Source organism: Hippoglossus hippoglossus, chromosome 1 (genome assembly GCF_009819705.1).
Source record: "Hippoglossus hippoglossus isolate fHipHip1 chromosome 1, fHipHip1.pri, whole genome shotgun sequence".
Taxonomy (NCBI): Eukaryota; Metazoa; Chordata; class Actinopteri; order Pleuronectiformes; family Pleuronectidae; genus Hippoglossus; species Hippoglossus hippoglossus.
This window is the reverse complement of record NC_047151.1, coordinates 3,919,574-3,938,108: the sequence shown is the minus strand read 5'-3', so window position 1 is coordinate 3,938,108 and position 18,535 is coordinate 3,919,574. Positions and strand designations below refer to the sequence as shown.

General features: G+C 42.8%; 1 protein-coding gene across 5 annotated transcripts in view; it reads left to right on the top strand.

Annotated features, from left to right (window-relative positions):
• Positions 1 to 16,996, top strand: part of rptor (regulatory associated protein of MTOR, complex 1) — a 155,051-nt gene extending 138,055 nt beyond the window's left edge. For 3 of the 5 annotated variants that reach the window (XM_034595933.1, XM_034595924.1, XM_034595916.1), the window contains exons 30-36: positions 2,768 to 2,815; positions 9,838 to 9,944; positions 11,020 to 11,147; positions 12,645 to 12,731; positions 12,808 to 12,924; positions 13,306 to 13,435; positions 14,474 to 16,996. In XM_034595933.1, the coding sequence (XP_034451824.1) occupies positions 2,768 to 2,815; positions 9,838 to 9,944; positions 11,020 to 11,147; positions 12,645 to 12,731; positions 12,808 to 12,924; positions 13,306 to 13,435; positions 14,474 to 14,542 (686 nt within the window). In that variant the 3' untranslated portion in view covers positions 14,543 to 16,996. The remainder of the gene's footprint in view (positions 1 to 2,767; positions 2,816 to 9,837; positions 9,945 to 11,019; positions 11,148 to 12,644; positions 12,732 to 12,807; positions 12,925 to 13,305; positions 13,436 to 14,473) is intronic. The other 2 variants (XM_034595949.1, XM_034595940.1) reach the window with 1 other exon arrangement.
• Positions 16,997 to 18,535: the final 1,539 nt, after the last annotated feature.

Genomic DNA, 18,535 nt, shown 5'->3' with positions numbered 1-18,535 from the left:
TTGGCTTCATTTCTGGATAGCGGGAAGAATTGAAGATGCATAGTCCATCTTTATGTACAGTCGATATTCACACCAGAGCGACTAACGCTGTTGCAGGGGAAGCTCTTAATGGATTCAATTGGTGAATGGTGTTTTTTTGGTGTTGTAGCACAGCATGTCTCAAAAGCTCAAAACCAAAGAGTTAGTTTAGTTTATATATATATAGGTGTATTCATTCTAAAGTTTTTGGTGAATGCAAAAATGTATGAAAATCTAAGTAACAGAAAGTAACAGATGCAGAAGCTTCGGCAACAAACCTTTGCTGGTTATGTCAAAGTCCAGGAGCAGCTCACAGCAGGTTGTCGTAGGAGGCAGGTTAGTGTGTATGAGCCCACACCACTACACTGTGAAGTCCAGCACGGTATTTCACATGTTGGAGAACAGCACTGCTTGTGTGGTTTGATTCTGCCACATTGGAGGCAGGTTTTGAATCACAGGTCTGAATTTAGTTCCATCACTCAAAGTGAGTTTAATGCTAATTTAAAGCCTGTTATGGACCCCGCCTGCCTCAGCCTATTTGTCATATACATGATAAACATGGCATATCTGTCAAAAGGTTCGGGCGAGTTTAACACGGCAGGAGGCTTTCATATGGTCAGTTTATTCAAGAACACAAAATAAATCTGAGTACAATATGTTTTTCATTACTCATTCTTTACTTGTAGCGATGTTTGTCTTCTGTCAATATAATTGATCATTTTATACTTGGACACCGGTGGATTCTATGTTTACCTCCTTTGTTGACACACCTCCTTAAATCGTGAGATAGAGTTACTCACAAATATTTGAACCAGGCCTGACACCCACAGTACACACTTGTCAGAGACATCCCTCCCCACTGCTGTGCTGGGTTACCCACTCACTCTCTCCACTGCTCCGCTTTTTTTTCGCCTCGAGCATTTCTCTTCTCGGCGTTTCTGGGCCAGAGTTTTTTTGGGGGAAACTGAGACAGCTGTAGGAATGATTGTGTGTTTCTCCAAGTACTGTTCAGTATATGCAGTCGTTAACTAGCGCTCAGTTTTCAAAGAATTTACCTAGCATGATGACATGAGCACACGAGAGCACAGTTTTTTTTGCAACTTTCAGATGCATTTTTAGAGAAAACTATTTAGCTAATTGGTTGCAACTCGAGCCGAGCTGTCAGGATGGCTGACTCACTGGCTGACAGAGATGTGGACCACACACTGCTTGCACATATGTGTCTCCATCATTACAACGCCACAGAGTCCCCAGAGCTCTGTGGGGACCAACAGAGAGGTGACACACTTAACTAGCATCACTGTCTGTGTAACTCTCCCGACACAAATGGCCCTGAGAGACTTGCTCTGGGGAGGACTCTCTCGCAGTGAGCCGAAGCCTTGCTTTCACGAAGACGTTAACATTTAATGGTGTGCTTGTTATCCTGGACGTTTCGTAAGCGACAGTCACTGTGTAGCTTCTGCATTCGGACTACAGCCGAGGCATACATTTTATATAAATATATCAACATCCGCTCGACTTAACGTCTTTCCAGGAAAAGTTTTACTGAGGACTCCAGCTTCAAGTTATAGTGTTCAGATATATTTTTGAAACTTGGAAGCAGGCTTCAAAAACATCGGCAATCTCTCTCTCGCTCGCTCATTTTCCCATTTCCCTATTGTATTCACGCACAGCACCTCCCCTCCTGGCTCAGTAGTCAGTTTAGAGTTATTACAGTTACTTGGAGTGTCTTTCAGATGGAGTACAATTATTATATGTTTGTGTTTTCAACTTTTAAGATTTTTAGCATTGCCTCAGCTGCATTAATAATATAGAACCTGATGAAATATTACGCAGGTCTGTCTTTGTACTGCCTAAAACCTGCACTGCCTCTGAAAGCATTTGCTACAAGATCTTGAACGTTTCTCAGCGAGATGCTGGCAGACACAGAAACTATCTCTATCTCTCTCACACACACACACACACAGACCTGCACAGCCTGTCCTCCCTCATCCCATCCCTGTCATCCAATAACAGGCTTGTGTGCTGTTTTTTTCATCAGTGTCCATCTCTGTAGACTTTGTCTGTGTGTGGCCTCTTGTTACTTTTCTGGTTCTTTTGATATTGTTTTGTGATTGTTCCCCCTCAACAGCGAGGCTGAACAAGGCAGTAGGCAGTTTTCCCCATGATATAAACCTCCACAACAACAACTCTTGCTGTGATTTAAATGAATGGATGTCTTTAACCACACACAACTTCTTCCCCAGTTAAATTATGACCATGTGTCCTTTTCATTGCCAACCTCGCTCAGAGTCTTATTCCCATGCACATTCACACCCAGGGTCCTCTCTCGTCCAGCAGCAGCTCCCCCCTGTCTGCTTTCTGTCCTGTGGCAAAGGGATTTGTGATTCTGTGCCCTGCAGGCTCAGAGGTTTGGGACCTTGTGCAGCTTCCACAGCCGCTGTTTGTGATGCAAAGGCAGCAGCTCTGCTAACACTTCAGTCTCTCTGCTTTCATTCTTCCATCCCATCATATCTGTTAGTCATTTGAGAGACGACACTCTGGGAAACAGCAGCCTTGTTCATCCCTCTGCTGATTGAATGCATGTGGAATACACTCCTGAAGTCACTCTTTTTAAGTGTATGAATGAACGTGTGTGTCTGCATGCTATGGGATCCTTGCTAATTTGTGCTTGCTTTGTTGCAATCCCACTCTCCTCCCTCCCCTACCTCTTCCCCCTTGCACTTGCTTCCTCCCCCTCCGCTCGCAGGTCTTGCCAGAAGGGTCTCCATATATCTTGACAGGAGTAAGCAAGGAGGTAAGTGACGCCATTCTCTTCTCTATCCCCTCACTCCCAGAGCAAAGGTGCTGCACTAAACAGCCGGCAGTGTGCCTCTTTTTATGTTTGCTTCTATTCCCCTACCATCCCTCATCCTTTCATCTGTCTTGTGATGCTCCATCACTCCATCCCTGGCAGTACTATGAAGAAACAAACATTATTGCATTTCTGCAAGGGACACACAGTACTTATGTATAATAAAATGCTAAGATTTGCTGTCCCTACTTACGGTTGTTACACAATTCTGGCCTTCAGTCCAGACAGGGACAGATTTAGCGCTTGAACTCTGTCATGTTTGAAACAATGGATTCTTCATTTCAGAAAGATATAGACAAAAGCAGACCTCGATTTGCCAGCTGAAATTATGACAGTTGTAGCAGTTCATTTAGCACAAGCTAATTAAGCCTAGGTTGGCTTAATGGGTCAGCTTACAATGCATCCTCTGCAGATGACTCTAGTTCCCAGGTGACTCGTTTTAAAAAGAAAACCCTGTAAAAGCCTCCCTTCATTATGATAATTATGATATCATGGTGCAAGACTGATGCTAAATGCTTAAGCTGAACTTTCCGGTCAAAAAGTCAGCATTGCAAGGCTGATCAAGAAAAATGTCAGATCAGATTTTTATTTAATTCTAACATGACTCTTGTGTGGTTGTCTAACTTACATACTTCTCTCTATTTTGGTCCGACAAGTAACATTTGAAATGTTTATTGCAGCAGTGGAACAAAGTTAGAGTTTTGCATCTAGGCTTTTACAAATGATTACATAGATATAATGGGGGAGTGATGAGTTAATATCTTTAACCTCCCTGCCTGTAGGTGTTATTTAGATACTGGCGTGAGGCAGCAGAGGCACTAACAAGCAAAGGGAGTGATGGGAAATCTTTGTTGTTTAAATAGACCGCCAAACTGGCAAGTTGTGGAAAGTGAGGCATAAACATTATCGTGGTAATGTTGGCTGTGGTTGTTGGAATCTAAAACCAATAAAGACGCGGCCTAGACAGGCCTGCCATGCCCAGAATTGGCAATAAGCCACAATTGGACAATCACTGTTTCAGGGAGCTAATTTATTTATGGTTATTTGACTGAAATCCATATCCAAAAACACAGGTGCTTATGTAAAGAAGACAATAACTTTTTTCTTGGGTAAGCCCAGGTTCTATTTTGGCACAGACACTGCCCTCATTACTCGTCTCACCTCACAAAAATGGCCTCTTTCATGTATTAAAAAAACTCCACTAATTTAAGCTGGTCCCGTAGGTGTCAGTGTTTAATTGGGCGGGTGTTGGTGCTGTGTGATTTTAATAGCACAGAGCCACCCAGTCTGTCTCGCCGGACGGATCAGCCCACTAAGCTCCACCGAAACCAGTGAAATGTGGGGATTGGGGCTGACAAAGGCTGGAGAATCTCCTTCTGGGGCAACTGCTTTAGTATGCAATGTATGTCACTGGAGGGAGAGTTTTGGGACAAAAACACAAGGGAGAGTCGGAATATTCTCAAGATGTAAAGTCAGACGTGGTTAGAAGAAGCAGATAAGTAAACAGGCCGATGTTAGATCAGATCAAATAAAAATGTCAATGTGGAGACTGTTGTGATGGTAGTGTTTGTTAAAGGCTGGTGGGAAGGACACACCCAACACAACACAAACCCAGATTCTGATTATCCATGTTGGAGTTTGTTCAGCAGTCAGTAGTTAAGTCCTGAACCAACTACTGTTAATCATGTTTACTCCTCTTCATTTACCTTCTTCTCATTCCTTCACCTGCAGTTGCTAAGGATTATGGATCCTTTTTTATTCCTCTGTTAATCTTCTTAATATGTGCCCTTTCTTGCGGCTGCATAGGTAAAGTAGGACAGCCCTGTCATCTTGGGTTTAGGGAGGCAGATGCCATGTCCTGCTCTAAATTCCCCTACTCTCCCTGGTGCCTTGTTAACATCAGGTCTCTGAAAGTTTGCTAAATCCAGGACCAGGGACTTGGTGAGGAGACAGACGTACTTTTTCGTGTTTCATGGAAATGAGACATGACTCCTCAAGGTGGACTCGTTTCTTTTGTCTGCAATTTGTATTGGAAACTAGGCAACTGGTCATGTGCCAAATCGGGATGTGTTTCTGTGTAATAAATAAGAAATAAAACTAAATATTTCCCTTAATCTCATGTTGAGATTGGGCCTCATGTTTTTCAGTATGGGGCGGGTATGAGGGTTGTAGAATGGGAGTATTGGTCAGTTTCTATTCTCGGTTTTAGACCAAGCACAGATCTACACTAGTTATAATTTGTTGACCTTTACATACATTTATAAAGTAGAACTGACGTTTACATTAGAATAGACCTTAAATATGTTTGTGTTTAAGGATTTGTTGAATACAGATGTGCACAGTGATCTCAGATGTTAAATAATAATAATAGGGCCTCGGAAGATTAACTTTCTTATCCATATTTCAAAAAGTGTAGATTCTGTAAAGTCGCCTGAAGAGTTTTAATTTCCAACTGTTAGGGGTCTCCCTTGTTATGAATTATGTCAAAGGATTTGAGAATTTAATCTTAGTCCCCTGTCCACAAGTATCAGGTCAACAAGTGCTAATATCATGTTGGATATGGCTCCTTTCAACACGGTCTGTCAACCAGTCAGGTCAAAGCATTTTACCTCCCTTTACCTGAATGCCAGGCCTCTGCCTCCAAAGGTTAGACAAATGCCACAGCAGGCACGTCTCCCTGCCAGTCAGAGCACTCCCATAGTTTACGTCATCTTCTATTAGAGACTGGTGTTTGCTGGGTAAGTCCCTGGTAATCCTGGAGAGGGTTTATTACCCAACTCCTGGAGGACCTTTTCAAAGCAAACAGGATGAATGAAGAGAGGGAAAAATGCTGAGGGAGAGAAGAACCAGGAAGGTCGACGTTTAATGAGCTGCAGTGTGTGGGAGAGCCAGTCCATTTCAGTAGATAATGGTACCGAATAAGAATCAAGAGGAAGGTGGCTTCTCCAGAGAGAAATGATTGAATCAAAGATATTTTTGCAAAGGCATAGATAAATCGTAAATTAAGGATTGCCTCATCATACTGTTACAGGCTCAGCATGATCTACCACAACTGTTAGGAGCCCAGCTGTTAGTTAAAACATTCTAACTTTATCATTATCATTATTTGGGAGAATATTTGATCTCAAGCAAAGAGGCCGAGAGACCATGCTTAAAGAGAAACAACATTAAAGCTATGTGTAATTCCTCCTCCGTAAGGTGGTTAGATTTACAGCTGAGGAAGCATTGCCCACACTGCTTTGCTCCTCCTCTTCTTTCTCTCGTCTCTGTTCTCCGTGTCTGTATTGATTTCTGTGTGGGTAACTAAGACCCGCTCAGGCCCACATATGTTCCCTCTCAGGCTGAATTTTCTCCCTGTTTTGAGCCACTGAGTGTTGACCACCGGAGACAAAACTGTTTTAGTTTTTTCAGGTTTAAGGGTCATGGATCTGAGAGCTCTGACCCCCTGAACGCCCAGTAAACATTTTTGATTGGAGTCGGAAGGTTTTGGTCGCCTGAAGTGGAGAACAAAAGTGGAGTTAACAAGGCAATGAAGTGAGACTAGGGCAGTGGTTCTCAAGTTTGTGGTGGGGTGAACAGGAGACAAATATAGAGGGAAAACACTGCACATCAGGCTTTGAGTCCACCTCTCCTGTCTGAGCTGTTCTCAGCTACCCCAACAGAGAGAGAAGCAGTTAGAACCTGGAAGGAGAGCCAGAGAGGGATGATGGAAGAGATGGACAGAGGCTGGTCAGTCTGGTAAAGTAGGCTCCTGCTTGTGGCCCCAAAACTCCAACTTCTTTAGGTTTACTCTGTGTGAACTGGATAGCAATGTACATCTACAGAGGCTGGTGTACACCACACATACTCTCTAATTATTACACACACAGACGCCCTTATAATATCAATCTGCTATGGTGCAAGCACACCTGGCTTTTAAAAGGAATGGGAGATGTTGCTCTGATTGATTGTTTTTGCCTGATATGCCCAAACCACATTCATGTTAAATAAAGAGACTAAGTGCAAACATTAAAGCGTTTATAGCTCAAGTGTATTTGGACACACCCTAATTATGCTTATGCAATGCACTTAAGATCATGTGCTTTGATCATTAGAATAGAGCCCTATGTGATTTTTTTTTTTTTTTCATTCTAACATATACTGTATTCCTTAAATCATTTTTTTAATCAAATACCCACAACATATAATGGGTCATATAATATTCCACCACAGCCGAACTTCAGACATTTCCCAGCGAATCAGAGAAAACACCGGGAAGGTTAATCGAGCCATGGTGAAGATGGAGAGAGTGCAGTCTGCTATATCTTCTCTCATACATATTTTATTGTGGCTCCAGTGGATCTCTCATCTTGAACGAACACAGGGAGAATGGTGCATAAACAGGAAAAAAAAAAAGCTAAATCTAAAGCTTAAGAAGGTTGGGTGACGTGCACTGCGTAGTTAAGAGGAAATACATTCACAAGTTTTAGTGTGTTGGGGAATATTCTGTTCTCCTCCCCTCTCATTGTAACCCAGATCTTTGTCTCTGAGCTGCCGGCTTCAAAGGGAATGCCTTCTCTCTTCTCGCAGCCTCTGAAATGAGCCTGCATCAAGCATGCCGCATGTGACTGTGAGCGCGCCGCTGACTGAGCACAGTCCTGTGAAGTGGTTTTCCCTGTGTGCTACCCCTCCTCGCACATAAGCCCACGCTACCGGCGGCGTGATGTGATGCTAGAGGGGGCTAGGTGACGTAACAGATTTGAAGTTGCCACATGGGGCTTGGGTTTCCCCAACAACCCTAGCCAAGTAAAACCAAGTAGGAAGGATGGTCACAGATGGTTCAGTTGAAGTAACAGTACGGGAAGTCACGACTCATGCAGGAAGCTCAGAAAGAGATGAGGAGAGGGAAAGATGCAATTATGCTACAAATATTCACAATTATTATTCAAGGCTAGGGAAGATCGAAGTAATGATGTCCTTGCATGAGAGGGGGCACTTAAAATGAAGACAGTGTTGAAGAATGAATATATAACACAAGTGGGTGACTGATAGATAACTATTGATCGGGAGAAAGCAGGAGGAGGAAGTGACGAAAACAGAGGGAGGAGGAAAGGAAGGAAGGAAGGGAGTGAGGCATGGTTCAATACTAGAGAAGAGAAAGTAAGGCTGTTTCTGTAGCATCTGTGGTGAAAGTGATTCTTATAAGAGAAAGATGTGTGTGTGTGTGAGTTTTTTCATGAGTACTTTTATTTCTGTAGTGTTTTTTCCTTGCCCCTCTACCACAACCTTACATTTACAAAAGAGCATTTGAAAGATGCTCAATATAGCATCTCTCAGCTCCCTGTTTTATGTTAGATGAGGTTCTCCAACTGCAGCTGAACGCCCATTTATGCCAAAGTCATAGAATCCTACATCAGTATCACCACAGGGATCTCAAAGACATTACCAGATGGGGGCGGGGTTTATGATCTATACATCAGTCTATCAATTGGGGGCGATGAATCTGCCCTGACTTCACTTTTAGGGAGCTGTCATGTCCTCACTCCTTATATACAATCATTAGCTGTGTCTCAATTCAGTGGCTGCATCCTTCGGAGGCTGTATTTGAAGACTGATTGGGTCATAGCTGCCCGACTAGACTGTCCCATTTTGAAGGCTCCTATAAATACTGCCGACAAATTCATCATTCCATCCCCAACCTACCCCAGGATTCATTGTGCTTCGTCAAAGGGTTGATGGTGCTGCCAGGCGATGAGATGTCCAATGCTTGAGTATCACATTTCAACTCAACCAAATAGCTAATGGTACAAATGTTAAAGAGCAAAGGGGCATTACAACTTTTAGGCATGCCCAACTGCATCTCTGTTGCTAGGCAACAGCAATGAGGATGGGATGGGCTGGTGATGCTGAAAGCCTCTGTAGACCAGACCCTCTCATTTCGGTTCAGCCTTCGCTGTCTACATGGCCAACGAAGGACACAGCCCCTGAATTGAGAAACAGCTATTGGTTTGCACACAGAAGAAGTAGTCACAAAGAATCACAAAAGAGAGCTTGAGAGAGAAGTTTAACTCCTGCCTTCTGTCTCCTCTGCATCTATTCACTGTGAAAGTTGGTTTTCTTTTCCAATTTATCTGTTTCCAACATCAGAAAAAAGTGGGGGGATTTTAGATGCTGCTCAACAATCTGACAAGGCTCTTATTTGAAGCGTGCCGATGCCTCCAGGCTGCAGCCAGAGGCCTGTGCCAGGCATCACTGAGCCAGCAGGCCAAGTGTGGCTGAGATGGCACTGCTCACTTCATTGCTGCTGTGACTGCCAACATATGAATCTATGAGTGTTGCTGTCTTCAGCTTCTCTTCCTTCCTCGCCTTCTCACCCGAGTGCCATTTGACTCATCAAAGCCAGGACCTGCTGACAGGCTCAGTTACAGGGTCAGAGTTTGCATCTCCCAGTGGCTGTCTGGTCACGGAGGACGCAAAATGCAAAACTACACTTTGTCAGCACGAAGACGAAGAATGTGGAACTTCTATCTAAAACACAAACTTTGCTGATGTGTGACGTGGAACTTTATAAAGTGGCATTAAAAGTCTCCCACAGTCTCTGCAGGAGGTGAGCATTTTTGTTCCTGCTGAGGCCTTTGTGGAGGATTCATTAGTAATGCAGCGATGCAGGAACTAATCCTTGATTTAACTTGCCACATGTGGCAGCAAGAGCATCGGAAACCTCGCACAGCTTGTGTGTGCTGTGTATAAGAGGGACCGACACATGCTCAGTGTGTTTAACAGCTGTGTTTGTGGGAGTGGTGTGACGTTTCATTTATAAATTAAATTAGCTCAGTTTAAAAGCATTAAATAAATACTACAGTCCACATTGTATACAGATTATTCACTAGAATGTAATATTGAATGCTCATTTGTCTGACATTTTTAGTTTTATTTGGGTGTTTGACAGGGTGGTCATGTAAGTGTCATGTCATCCTGTGACGCAGGTGCAGGTATGGTCGTGGACTGGGAGCAGGAGACAGGCCTCCTCATGACGTCTGGAGACGTGCGAGTCATCAGGATCTGGGACACCGACCGGGAGATGAAGGTCCAGGTATGGTACCCCCTGTTCATGCTGATGTCACAGTGCTGACATACATTTTGTATTTATTGATTAAAGGGGAGAAACCGGCAGGTCTGTTATCAAAAATATAACCAATGAAATGAACAGATTAGTGATTTCTTTAGAGTCTCGGAAGATGGAGAATTGTTTTATCTGCTAGAAAAGTGTTGAAGTCCAAATCCAAACTTTATTGCCACCTTTTTGTAAGAGTGTCTCAGTGTGATGATGCCAATCATCTTGTCAAATGGAGGTATATGCACTGTTAGGTTGCAAGTGATTTTAACATGCAGCAACATTTTAAGCCCAGTTAGAGGGGTGTAGCTTGTGGCAAACATGAGGCAGAAAGGTACAAATCTAATAATTGTTTTACTTACTGCAGCTTCAATATCGTCAGACTTCATTTCACCAAATACATAAATCCATAACAGTGGAGTCCTTGCAAGTAGAAATATTCCATATAAATATCACAGATCGTTTCAAACCTCATTTTAAATCAACATCGCACAAAAAGTGGAGCAGGATCTGGAATGTATACATTTGAGCAGAATATTATCTGCCAAGGTTTAAGTGGTCCAAGATTTTCTGGAAGGTGTTATTATAGTATATTCACCAAATCATTGCCAATAACTCTGGTGATGCTAAACACAAAAGCATCATGTCTGTGATCCTCCAGTTTTTCACCAGTGGCATTTCAGCCTAATGTGCACAGGGTACAGTATCCTCCTATTTTGGATAACTAATGTAAATCTGTGGCTGAGAACCATTAGTGCGGTTTCCTTTTTTTTTCTTTCTTTTTACATATCTAATGGTCCTTAGTGAGCTAATCATTGTCTTGATTGATGGACTTAATACAAGTACAAATGGCCCAGCCTCGCCTGTGGCTGCATATTGATGCTGCGTCCAACTGCAAATGAGCCAACAGTCAACAGGGCTCATGATTGATGATTTCCAAGAAGCTTTCGGGTGAAATTAGCCTTGTAACGACAGTATTACCTTGGTAGGTTTTGTTACACGTCTTTACCAGGGGATTTCTGTGTGTGTGTCTGTGTGTGTGTGTGACCACCAGGACATCCCAACCGGAGCAGACAGCTGTGTGACCAGCCTGTCCTGTGACTCCAAGCGTTCACTAATCGTTGCCGGTCTGGGTGACGGATCTGTCCGTGTGTTCGACAGGAGGATGGGTCCTAATGAATGGTAAAGCACAGCCTCTGACCTAATCAGAAAGTTACATTTGATCATTACATTCCATCTCTATTTTCCTCTTTTTTCCCGTCACACCAATATTTAAACACACAGTTTCTGTGGGCATTAACTCCTACAGAGTCCTGCATTATTCACTTCTCTAATCTATCTTTATTATATGTAGCGTGCTGTAAATCTCCCTTTGGGGTTGGCACCACTTTTAATGGACCCTGGTGGCACTGCACCCCCCCAGTTAGTTAAACATTATTTTAATTTCAGTCTCAAAGGGGAAAAACAAAGCAGTTAAACCTCGAAGTGACCCATAAATCTTTAAGTAAAGCTAATTTAATAGTTCCCCTCAGGCAGAGTTACATCGTTCAGCACCTATGTTGCTGAGGACACGTAGACAGGCAATGTCTGCCTGCCTGGAGGAAGAATTTAGGGGTTTGTTAAGCCTACGCTTGTTTTTGGCTTTAGCCTGAGTGTTTGGCAATTTTTTTTACATATTTGTTAATTGATTATAATTGATTTATTTTAACTTAGCTATACATTGCTGGGAGAGTTAAAATATTTTTGATGTTTCTACCAGTTGTTTGGACAATCAGATGTACTCCCTGCCACACCCGTTGTCAGAATGCTAGTATCACTATTATATTATGGAATGTTGTTAATTAAGGTTCGGTTTAGTTCCATGAAGGTGGTCAGGGCAGGTGGAGGCGTTTTCTCAGCACTCGAGACGTCTCAGGAGGCAGCTCCTGCTTTATTCAGCCACGATTACATGGTGTCACCCAGTGGTTACTCAGCTGTATTACAGCATAGGGAGATTTTATTTATGTTTTATTTGTTTTTTTAGTAGCTTTCCTCTCAAGAGGAATGAACTCAACAAATTCAGACAAGTTCAAACACAATCAGACTCTTTTATCTAATATCATAACACTTCCCCCGTCTTCCTACTGCTTTTTATTTCATTGGGAAAAAAGCTTTTAATTCTGCTTTTGCAGTTTGGCTTAGAAAACACAGAATTCTTTTAATTGTTAAATATTGCATTCATTTATTTTCTTCTCTCTTTCATTAACAGTGTCCTGAATACATAGTAATGTCAGTTTTCATATAATACTTTTGCAATACTGCATATGCAGATCATAACTGAATATACTTCACTCACTGAAGTTAGAAGACTTCATTTAACACGTTTGTATTATTTTTACCAATATCGTACAAATGAGTGAAAGTTCCATAGGGGAACTGGGAGGGTGCTAGATGACAGAGTGAGACTGTCAAGGCTCCTTTTTCTTTATTTACTAGATTATCTTGTGTACGGTGGATTATTTTACAATACATCCTCTGGCTTTAAAATTTTTGAGTAGCTTTATTGTTGTGGTCATTGTTTTGGGCTTCTGAGCAACAACACAGTTCATGTCTATCCAGTCAGATCCTTGTGAGGACACACTCAGTTACATGTTATCTGTACTGACATTTGTTCTGTCTGTTTTGTGTGTGTGTGTGCAGTCGGGTGATGACCTACAGGGAGCACGGAGCCTGGGTGGTCAAGGCTCATATACAGAAGGAGACAGATGGGCAGATTATCAGTGTCAGGTACACACCGCCTCTCTTCCTACTTGGATTTGAATTCTATCTTTTCTCCCTCACTGACATCGTTGTTCTCCACCAGTGTCAACGGAGACGTTCGATTCTTCGAACCCCGGACACCAGACTCCATCAACATGCTGCAGACGGTGAAGGGGTTAACAGCTCTGGACATCCACCCACAGGCCAACCTGTTCGCCTGGTGAGTCTGTTTGTGTCGACTCAGGTCCCAAGAAGAAGCTTCTCGAGTGTCCTTCACTTTAAGATCAGGTCCAACAACCAGAGCGCTCTTCCTGTCTTTGCCTCGAGTAAAAATTAAGTCACAGCAGAAATATTGATTTTCTCTGTTTACCTTTGAACTGACTAACAGGAGATGATTTATAAACTACTGACCGTCTTTAAATGAGTCAGACAAAACAAAATATATGTCTGGAGAATACAATTAACATCCATCTATGAGGTGAAATTTCACCCCAAAAAATGAAAGCATATGATTAATGTTGTGTTTAAAGCTGAGACACTGCCTCAACTCACTGTTCTCTATCTCTCTCTCCCTCTCTCTGTTTGTTCCTCTGGCCTCCAGTGGATCGATGAACCAGTTCATCGCTGTCTACAACGCTAACGGCGACGTGATCAGCAACATTAAATACTATGACGGCTTCATGGGACAAAGGATCGGGGCCATCAGCTGTTTAGCCTTCCATCCTAACTGGGTAAACAAACACGGATCATCATCAATTAATACAGAGCTCGTACAGTTTTAAATGCAGGCCTGTAGTTATCAAGCACTTCACAATAACTCTACATTTTGGTTATTTATTCCATAATAATGTATAATATTTCATAAACTGATGGTGTTAAGTGTTAAATATCTTAAATAACTTCAGTAGAACTGTTTTAGAAAGGTAGTGGAATATAAAGTAGCACCAACCTATTGAAGTGTCGTGTCTGAAGTCGGCTTTAGGGAAAATCTAAACTGCTACCAAATTAGCATACCTCAGCATCACTCAAAACCTTGAGACACAAGTACTTGTATTTCCTCTGATTGTTGCTCCTTTTACTTTTCTCACAATAATAAAGGTTCCACCAACAATGTGTCAGTCTGTGAACGTTCTGACCTGCTTGTGTGTTCTAGTTTAACCTCTGCCAAGGTGGTTACGTCCGTTGGTCTCTTGGTTTATTTATTTGTTTGTTTGAAAGCAAGATTATGCAAAAACTCCTGCATGATTTCCATGAAACTAGTTTGAAGGGTGTGGCATGGGTCAGACAGAAGAACCCACAGGGTGTTTATCAACGTTTCTGTTGATTTCTCAGAGAATAGTTAATGGCTCTTAATGAACTATTCTGGCATCTTTAGGGAATATATTGATATTTGTTAGTTTGTGCAACTTGGTGCAGATCCAAATAAAAGTGTTGAAATGTGGTTTAACAAGGGGACTGTTGGCCCTGGCGTACTATTCTGAGTTCCATTCTCGTTTCAGTAGAGTGACTCAGGTTTGGTATGAACTACTTTGTTCTGGTGTCTCATGTAGCAAACACGTCAGCTTCTCTGCTTGTTACTGTGGCCCACTGCCAAGGGGGTTAGCATTAGCTAACTCTATATTACTCCATTAGAAGCCTTTTATTAGATTACCAGGGTATCAGTGAAGGGAATAAAGAAGGGATTATATTTTAATGGGATGTTCTCAACTCACTGTCTGCTAGAGTTTACACTGATTGTGTGACTGTCTTTTCTCTTTGTCTCCCTCCAGCCGCACTTGGCCGTAGGCAGCAACGACTACTACATGTCCATCTACTCAGCAGAGAAGAGACTCAGATAACACACCAGCATTCATCGCACCCCTCCCTCCCCACCAAAACCACCACATATGACTTCTGACCCCGAGCCTCCAGCTCTGGATGTAAATGACTTTTTTGTCGTTGTACATATGCAATTACCACCCTGAATGTTCTAGTGATGGCTGCTGACAAAAACTGCTACGACTATATATATTATTATTATTATTATCATTGTTTAATCACATTCTTATAATTAAGCTAATGATTGTAGACCTGGCTGTGCAGAGGAGTGCATATATTTAAATAGCATATACAGAAGAAGAGAGGATCTATTTTAAAGAAGTGGTACCCGGCGATCACCAGGGCTCCTCGTCGCCGCACAGCAAGCATCATTCCTGAACGAGCTGTGACCCCACATCAGATATGGCGAGGGAGGGGTCTCCCAGAGGACGACACGGTTAAAACACATTCACTGGTGCAGGAAACACGGACTGCGGGTCACTGCTGGACCCTGGTGTGTTTATACATTTATTTTAATGGCTGACTCTCAGCCAAACTACGCAGAGGTTTGCTGTATTGCTGCACTGCCAGCTGGACATTTGTAAGGACACAGAGATGTTGGACTGCACTCATTCTATCCTGACACATGGACCAGGAAGACATGATGAGTGTGTGTTTGTAGATTGTGTGTGTGTGTGCGTGTGCGTGTGTGTGTGTGTGTGTGTGTGTTAATATGAATTATAGCACAGATGTGCCCCACAGTGGGCCTTGGGCTTGATGCCCAAACAAGACGCCTGCTCCCATGCTCTCCCTCTCCCTCTGGCTTCCCTGACCCCAGCGTGCCAAACATCATATTTTCCTTATTATGGCTCAGATGGGTGTTTTTGTTGCTTTATTTGTTTTGTTTTTTAAATTATCACCTTTAATAAGGGAAAACCTTGATTGCCTCGAGGACGATACATAACCTCATGTCTAGCACAGAGAGAGGAGGTCTAGATACAAAGCACCCAGTCATACAGGGAGCCTGCGGTTACCTACCTGCTCTGCAAAGCAATAAAACATAAACCTTCCTGCGATTTAGCCTCAAGCCAATAGACACATCAGCCATTAGCCTCAGTCTGAAGGTGACAGCAGCGTAGCTTGCAACAGTCAAAACACTGACCTGCAGGGCCCCATGGTGCCACACTACAGCAATACAAACCTCCCATCTCCATTCACAATCATGTAATCATTCTGAGATTCATTTATATACTGGGGTACATTTCACCCCATCAACTCAACACATCAGTTACAGCCAAAATATCAATGAAATTGATTTTTCTGTGATTGTCTAAAGTTTCTGCTCATCACTACGTCCACCACCACACAATGTGGAATCAAACAATAATGAAAGAATCTCTGCAAAATCTCCCGGCCGACAGGCACACTGCTCCCAAAAGCTCATTGCGTCTCTATTCTGGCTGTTGTGTGCTGGTCGGCTGGAAACGTGGATAGAAATTGACCCTAGTTGCTTGTTGCTTGTCTAACCACATGAAGGGTCGGCTTATTACTAGTGAAGACGCAGCCCTCGAAGCATGCAGCACTGTAGGTTTATAGAACTTGTAGTTGCACCAAGAATCACCTGCCGCCTCATGGTCTGGACTGTTTTTCAATCTTCTGTGAGACTTTTTCCAACTTTGAGTTTCTGTTTTGATTTCATGACCAGACTTGTTTGTTGTTGCTTTGATTTTCCTGTTGGAGGCATGATATGTGTATGCTGTTGAAGGGGGTGGAGTCACAGCTGCCCATCTTTCCTAAACTCTCTATACCTGTAAAGAATCCTTTCTCTCATTTTTTTTTTTTAGGTTTTTTTGGGCAGTATCTCCATCTTCTCTTCTCTGGGCCTCAAGCTTTGCTTATTTAGCATTTTTTAACCCTTTTCTCTTTCCGTTTTGAAATTGTATGTTTTTAATTCTGCTGGCATTTCGTTTGCCATGGCCTCAGTAAAGTGGCAGGAAGAAAAGAGTGGGGACAGCCTTACCCTCACGCAGACACACACACAAACGCACACACACACTATCCTGCCATGCACCCTTCCATTCACAACATGACCCCAACACTCCCCCTCTCCTCCCTTTCCTGCCACACCCACCTCTCCCACTCAGTTTCCCATCAGACATCCCAAGCTTAGCTTTTTCCCAACAGAAGGAGTGGACTTGTGAACTGGGAACACACAGTCTGTAACCGGTTGCAGTCGAAGTCACCACCGTCACTGAGCTTCCTTAGCCGGCCTCAGCTGCTGCACCGGCTCAGCCAACATAGTCAAGGCCTTTGCTCAGACACACATTCATCTCCAAGCATCCTGCTTTGAGTTTTAAGATTTTAGACCTGGAGAAAAAAGAAGAGACTTTAACAAATTAGTAAGAAAGGAACACTGAAACTTTTGACTGCTTTTCTGACTGTGGTTTAAAGGACAGGAGATGAAATCAGTGAAATAAACCAAATACAGCACCGGACTGTCTGGAATACGTTTTTGAATCAAAATACTGCTGTGACTTCATCAATACTTCATCTGAATCTCTCTTTATAAAACCATGTTCTCATATGTTTGGAGCTGTTTTATTTTTGTATATAAAAAAAAAAAGAGTTCTGTTAAAAAATACATGTACAAAATGACAAGATAATATTTAAATATATACAGTGCAGTGGGAGGCAGGAAGCCCAGTGGACTCATCAGAGGCCTTCACTCTAATTTTACTACCTATTTCTGAACTGTAAAATACTGAAGGAACACAGAATGTATGATAAAAACAAGAACCCTAATAAGATGTGCATAAGCATTCACGTGCTCACACATCAATGAAGCACCTCAAACTGAATTCAGTCTGATCTTCAGAAACTTCTGTTGGGAACAAACAACCACAACGTTTTAAATTTATCATTGTTAAAGATGAAACAACAGAATTAACAACAGCCAACAAGATGAAAATAATGTTAAATGTTCCAGTTCTACACATTTCAAATTTTAAATATGTTACACAGTAGCTGTGTCTCAATTCAGGGGCTGCATTTCAATACCAATTAGGTCTCAGCAGCGTGACGACTATTTTCCATTTTGAAGGCTCCTACAAATGCGTCCTTCCATCCCAGAGAAGTGATGGATCCTGCCCGGCCCAAGCTATCCCAGGATTCACCGGCTTCTGTGATGAACTGGTTTTCAAAGAGGTAATGGCACAGACAAGCGACAAGACGTCCAGGGCTTGAGTACCACGCTCCAACTCAATCTAACAGCTAATGGTACATGTGTTTAAAAAAAAAAAAAAACTTTCCCATCATTTCCATCTGCAGCTCTGTTGCTAGGCAACAGCAATAAGGATTGAACAAGCTGGTGAGGCAGATCACAGAAGGCTTCTGTAAAGCAGACCGTCTCATTTGGGTTCGGCCTTCAAGGTCTACCACACAAAGGAGGCAGTCTTTGTGAACTGAGACACTAGTGTTACATACTTCCTGATGGTAGAGTCATTATTTAATATTGAACTCTTTCAGGCTCCATTTTAATCAGATCATTTAGATCTCATTTAAAATCAGGGCCTTGACCAACCACTGAGGTCAAAAGTGACGTCTCCATGGAAACACCTACTGTCTGTATGTCACGATGTAAGTAATAAGTGGAGCAGTGCCTCCTCCATGTGTCCTGTAAGAGTCGGGCTCAGATTTCAGTAGCTCAGCTGAATCATCATCTTCACCTCGTGCTTTTCCACACAAAGAACGTCGTCACCGTCTTGTTCTTCTTTCTACCTGCTCAGCACCGCCAGCCGAGACCAGAGGTCACCGGCCCGACTGCTGCAACCCAAGCACTACAGTATTATTGTGACTACTTCACACACACACACACACACACACACTGACCAGAGGAGAACATTCCACAGCAGCAAAGAGTCGGCCGCATGAACATCCTGAGGAAACAACACTCACTTCCTGTCAAATTAAGCCAAGCTGATGGCTGCTCGGGGTGATAACCGCCACCGCAGGCTGATTACTGACTGGCTGAGGTG